General features: G+C 25.1%; 5 protein-coding genes across 5 annotated transcripts, besides 6 other annotated features; 2 read left to right on the forward strand and 3 right to left on the reverse strand.

Moving 5' to 3' along the window:
• Positions 1-280: 280 nt before the first annotated feature.
• Positions 281-673, forward strand: EDI_326500 (uncharacterized protein; the record flags this gene model as incomplete). Its single annotated transcript, XM_001739649.1, has 1 exon — positions 281-673. One exon carries the CDS (start codon positions 281-283, stop codon positions 671-673), a length of 393 nt encoding a protein of 130 aa, XP_001739701.1.
• A 16-nt stretch (positions 674-689) lies between these two features.
• Positions 690-806: a sequence feature (AT_rich).
• Positions 807-880: 74 nt separating this feature from the next.
• Positions 881-2,693, forward strand: EDI_326510 (uncharacterized protein; the record flags this gene model as incomplete). Its single annotated transcript, XM_001739650.1, has 3 exons — positions 881-1,579; positions 1,634-1,838; positions 1,888-2,693. 3 exons carry the CDS (start codon positions 881-883, stop codon positions 2,691-2,693), a joined length of 1,710 nt encoding a protein of 569 aa, XP_001739702.1.
• Positions 1,844-1,886: a sequence feature (AT_rich).
• A 25-nt stretch (positions 2,694-2,718) lies between the features above and the next one.
• Positions 2,719-2,776: a sequence feature (AT_rich).
• A 16-nt stretch (positions 2,777-2,792) lies between these two features.
• On the reverse strand, positions 2,793-3,765 carry EDI_326520 (estradiol 17-beta-dehydrogenase, putative; the record flags this gene model as incomplete). The annotated part of the gene is made up of 2 exons (XM_001739651.1): positions 2,793-3,614; positions 3,673-3,765. 2 exons carry the CDS (start codon positions 3,763-3,765, stop codon positions 2,793-2,795), a joined length of 915 nt encoding a protein of 304 aa, XP_001739703.1.
• Positions 3,766-3,891: 126 nt separating this feature from the next.
• Positions 3,892-3,927: a sequence feature (AT_rich).
• Positions 3,928-3,937: 10 nt separating this feature from the next.
• Positions 3,938-4,411, reverse strand: EDI_326530 (uncharacterized protein; the record flags this gene model as incomplete). Its single annotated transcript, XM_001739652.1, has 1 exon — positions 3,938-4,411. One exon carries the CDS (start codon positions 4,409-4,411, stop codon positions 3,938-3,940), a length of 474 nt encoding a protein of 157 aa, XP_001739704.1.
• Positions 4,412-4,413: 2 nt separating this feature from the next.
• Positions 4,414-4,435: a sequence feature (AT_rich).
• Positions 4,436-4,783: 348 nt separating this feature from the next.
• Positions 4,784-5,590, reverse strand: EDI_326540 (uncharacterized protein; the record flags this gene model as incomplete). Its single annotated transcript, XM_001739653.1, has 1 exon — positions 4,784-5,590. One exon carries the CDS (start codon positions 5,588-5,590, stop codon positions 4,784-4,786), a length of 807 nt encoding a protein of 268 aa, XP_001739705.1.
• Positions 5,383-5,408: a sequence feature (AT_rich).
• Positions 5,591-5,642: the final 52 nt, after the last annotated feature.

The raw sequence follows: 5,642 nt of genomic DNA on the forward strand, positions 1-5,642 counted from the left end.
AATTAATTCAACAGAAAACATACCAAAAACAGAAAATGAAAGTATTACAGAAGAAATTAAAATTGAAGAAGAAGTTATTGAAAATGGTAAAGAACAAATAAACGAAGAAAGTATTGAAATTAAAGAAGAGATTAATAACAATGAAACAGAAAATCAAAACAAAACAAAGAAAACAAAAATAACACCAAAAGTTGAATGGGAAGAAAATATTTTTGAATGTGCTAAGAATGAAACAACTAGATTTAATTTTGTTATACTATATCATCCATTAATTAGTTTTATGAGTAGAAATTATCAACGATCAAAAGAAATATTAAAATGGTTTGATGATGTTGATGAATCATTTAAACAAATTGGCGAAATGATTAATAACTTTGAATCAACTCTGTATTCATTAAAAAAAGAAATCAATGAAAATGAAAGTCTTGAAAATGAAAAGAAAGAAGAATTTTTAAAGGAATTAAATGAACAACAAGAGTTTTTAGAATTTAATACTATTGATGATATTAAAGTAGACGAATTAACTAAAAGAGTAGAAGTTATTAAATCTATTACTGAATTCCTTCATCCTGAATTAAATGAAAAAATTAACGACAACCAACTCAACGAGACTGTAATAAATATGACTGAATTAAATAAAAATGAAAATGGTTCAACAAAAGTTGAACTTTAAAGCGATAATTTATTGGAAAAAATTGATTTATTTAAATAAATTCATTTTCTTTTTTATAAAAGAAGAAAAATATAAATAAATTATATTCACAAAAAATGTTATTATAAATTTAAAATAAAATATAAGATTTTAAGGGAACTTTTTACTCCAAAAATAAAATAATGAAGGGAAAAACTATAAAAATATAGAACTTAAAAATATAACAAAATGTCTGAAAAATCAATCTTCAGATTCAATAAAAAAGATTTTTATGATAGAACGAAGAAAAAGACACAGTGCCCTGAATTAAATGTTCAAGAACTTACTATCGAACCATTACAAAATTCCTTTAATAATGATATAACTAATACTATCCCAGAAAAAAAAGACCATATACAAACTCAAAGGAAAGCAGTTAATAATACAAACAAAATAAACGGTCTCTCATCAGAAATTTCATCTAAAACAAAAGAAAGAGTTACTCGGAGTAGTGTTTATGGAAAAAAAATTGAAAAACAAGAAAAAAAAATTGAAGAAAATGAAATAAAAGTTAGAAGAAGCTCTCGATTAAGTTCAAGAAAAAGTCTTGGACTTGAGAGTGTTCCTGAAAGTTTGTACGAGGCCCCACCAACAGTACTAAGCCCTAAAATAAAAAGTACTAGTCCTCAAATTTTATTTGAAAAAGAAGGATATAAAAATAGAAGAATGTCATGGAGGTCAAAGAATTCAAGTGAAGAGAGAAGAGACATTTCATTAATTGCAATGGACGAAGACTCTCCACGAGTCTTATCAGATAAAGATTTAAAAAATATATTAAAGAGTGAAGAAAAAAAACAAAAATTATTAGCTTCAATGGATTTAAAACAAAAATCAGAAATACTTCTTGATATCCAATGTTTGAGTAGTCACATTGTAACTATTGTTAAAGTTTATTTTTTTTTCTACTGACTAATACTTACATATTAATACTTATGAATTTAGGAACCATTACATTTAACAATTAGTGAAGTCATTCAAAAATATTTAAAAACAAATACAAAAGAAATTATTGATATTGAAGATCTTGTTTTTAGAAGTCAAACGGGAAAAATAATATCAAAAAATTTAACAATTAGAGGGGCATTAACATTAAATGGAACTTGTATATTTGTTTGTTTTAATAACTATCCATTTTCTTTACCAAAGAGTTTGTTTAAATAGTTTTAGATTATTAATTTATATTTATAAAATATTAGTTTATCCAACTGACATTAGTATTAACAATTCAAAAATTGTTATTCCTCAAGTTGTGTTTAATCTATGTTGGTGGATTTACACTTATGGTTATTTAGTCGAAGGAGTTTTTAGGGTTTCTGGAGATACTGAATTTACAAAGAAAAAAGCTGAAAAATGTGTTATAGGTGATACATCTTTTCTATTTCAAATGCATAGAAGAGCAAGTGATGTTCATAATGTTGTAGGAACATTAAAAACATATATAAGAGAATATACAGACGGATTAATAGACTACAATTTAGTTAAACAATTATCATCAAGTTTATCTCAAGAAGTTGATTTTGCAGTAGAAGTATTAAAGAAAATACCTAGGGAAGATTTATTATCATTTAGTATATTATATGGACTAATCAATAGACTAGTTAAATATAGCTCTATTCATATGATGACATTAAAAAATTTTTCAATGATTTTAGGACCACTAATAATTCATATACCATATGAAATTAATCCTTTAGATAGTACTTGTTATCAAATTGATTTTAGTAATATCCTACTTAATAATTATCAAGAAATTATTCAAAGAATTGGACTTACTAATCCATTTGAAGAATTACCTAGTCGAGATGATATCCAAAAATTTAATAAAAATGAAGTTAATGAGTCTTTACAAATAATACGTTCAGCGTCAATAACAACTTGTTTTGAACTTGAGAGGTTAAGAAAATTAATGGAAAATCCTGAAGTTATTCAGTATATCCAAACATTAAACCCATCTTTAATAGTTGATGTTATAGCTGTTATAACTGAATATCTTTTATATTAACTATGTAGTTATTTATTTCTTCAAGTTTTATTTTAAATAAAAAATTATATTTAGTTATAGAAAAAAAAATAAATATAAAAAAAGGAAAATATTAAACTCTTACTCAGTTTTCTTAGAAGCAGTTTCAGCCATTTGTTGTTCAAGTTTCATTTGTAATCTCTTTCTAACAAATGTTTGTTGTTTGATAACACTCTTTGAGAAAATAGCTTCTGGAATAGTAGAAGTTCCAATGTCCATTAAATAATGGAACCAATATGGATTAATATGATTTTGTTGACCGAAATATCTAAAAGCATAATCAACAAAGTCAGATGGTGTTAATGCATAAATTGCATTTTCTCTGATTTTAGTCATATCAGTCTTGATATACCATGGAGTGTAAGCAATAACATCAATCTTACCTTTATATTCAGCATAAATGGAGTCAGTAAATTGTCTAACAAAGGCTTTAGTAGATGAATAAACTTGAATTAATGGGTGTGGGTATCCAGATGTAGATGATGACATGTTTACAATTAAACCTTTTTCTTTTCTTCCTTCCATCTTTGGAATACAAATATGAGTCATCATTAACAAAGTTCTTATATTCAAAGAAATCATATTGTTAATATCTTTTAATTCAAGTTGTCCGAATTTACCTGGAAGATAATTACACATTCCAACATTGTTGACTAATACTCCAATATCATAATTAGCAATTAATTCTTCGACTTTATTCCATTCATTATTTTTATCCATAGCAATAAAATCAGCAACATAATCAACAACATTTACATTATATTTTTCTTCAAGTGTTTTCTTTAATTCAACAAGTGGTTCAGCAAGTCTATCCATAATAATTAAATTAAATCCTTCTTTAGCAAACTTTTCAGCAAAAGCTTTTCCAATTCCTCCAGCAGCCCCAGTAACGATACAATATGTCTTTTCTCCTTTATACCTTTTAGTGTCAGTTGGGGAATAATAATGGTTTAATAATAACTTTCCATAAGAAAATAAGTCCTGGAATGACAGTGATAATAGCTACAATTCCTCCAAGAACTCCAAGAAGTAAGGCACCAATATTTTTAACCATCTTCTATTTTTTTCAAGTTCTTTCTTATTTTTTAAATAATAAAAGGTTTGAAAAGACTATCTCATTCTTTCACAACCCTTAAACAAATTCCTTTAAAAAATTCCATTTTATGTCTTAAAATTACTCTAAAAAATATAAATAAAATTTATGAATTATAAATTTGTTAACCCTTTCACTCCTGTTTCAAATTTTTTACAATTACAGAACCAGGTATTAGTAATGCACCTCCTTGTCTCCAAATCATTATGTGAAGAATGACAATTAAAGAAAATAAAGTAAGGTAAAAAGCGTCATGAATAAAATGACTTGGAACTCGTTCTGCGTCAAATAAAACAATTCCAGATTTAATCTTTTTGATAGTAACATGATTTTGAGATATGAAAAGAGAGTAATTTTTATCAGTTGCAAGTAGGTCTGTAGTTTGATTGTTTATGTGAAGTTTTCCTAACAATTTGTTATGACTGTCTATTAATTCAACTGTTTTTTCTCGGACAATTATTTGGTAAAGTATTTCATTTGTATATATTTCAAATACATTATCATACAAATCGTTTTTAATAATAGTATAACTTCTAGTTTTAGAAGCAAATTCACCTTCAAAAAAAGGTAGTGCGAATGAAGAATAAAAGAGAAGTAATAAGAGCATGCAAATTAATAATTATTAATTTAAGATCACTTCATTAATTTAAAATAAAGAAAAATAAGTTAAAACCAAGTAATTACAATTAAACATATCTGTAATTAAATTACTTGAAATAATTGGAAAAGTTATTGATGTTAAATAAAATATGTATTATGTAGATAGTAATTAAGGAAGAAATAAAATGAAAGAGAAGAAAATTAAAAGAGCAGTCATTTTATTTATTATGAAGAATTGATTAAAGTAATTTTCATTATAATATTCAATCAATTGAATTTATTATGAAAAATAGAAAGAAATAATTTAAAAAGAAATCAATTAGTTAAAAAATGACATTATAAAATAAGAAAGAAGAGTTTGAAGCCATACTTCTTTATTTTAATTTAACCAATTAATATTGAATAAACTGTCAAGGTTTTGAACAACAGAAAATGCAAAAAGAATAATAGAAATAATTAATACACACCAAGCCAGTCTAGAAGTACTATACACTCCTGAATAAATTGTTGTTGAAGCTTTTTTACCAAATTGAAATTTATAAGTTTTTTTAGAGAAAATTTGGAACATTGAAGGTAGAATAAGAATTAATACAAATCCAAATATTCCAGTAAATCCAAATATTTTTGATAAATCAGCTTTAATCATTGCTAATAATAAAGGTGGAAATGCAGCTAAACACTTAGAACTAAAAGAAACTTTTGAAGTATTTTCAGATGAAAGTTGTGAAATATTTGAAGCTAGTGTAGCACTTACTAATGGATATTCTGATGTTAAATTTACTAAAGGAAACATAAGAATAGTAATTTGAATAACATATCCATACCATCTTATTTTATGGTCTTGACATATTCCAAATCCACCATCACACCCAGTATATTCTAACCAATTTGTTGTTATTGGTGATACTGTTTTCTTTCCAAAACAAAGTGCACCAATAATTCCAAGAGTAATATAAATTATTGTTGCTGACAATAATGTAATAAATATTAATTTTTTTAATTTTCTTTTATCTTGTAATGGTGCTACACTTTCAGGAATATTATGATGACATGCAAGTGATACTGAAATAACTGAAAAAGCAGCTCCAAATCCATTTAAATTAAATAAAGCAATTGGATCAATAATATCATCATCAGAATATGAAGGTGATCGATACAATAAACTAATAAAGGATGTAAAAATCATTAAAAAAATAGCAGCAAATCTATACATTGTTAAGAATTTTGAACAAATGCTG

Source organism: Entamoeba dispar, genomic scaffold (assembly GCF_000209125.1).
Source record: "Entamoeba dispar SAW760 scf_1105229462339 genomic scaffold, whole genome shotgun sequence".
Taxonomy (NCBI): domain Eukaryota; phylum Evosea; order Mastigamoebida; family Endamoebidae; genus Entamoeba; species Entamoeba dispar.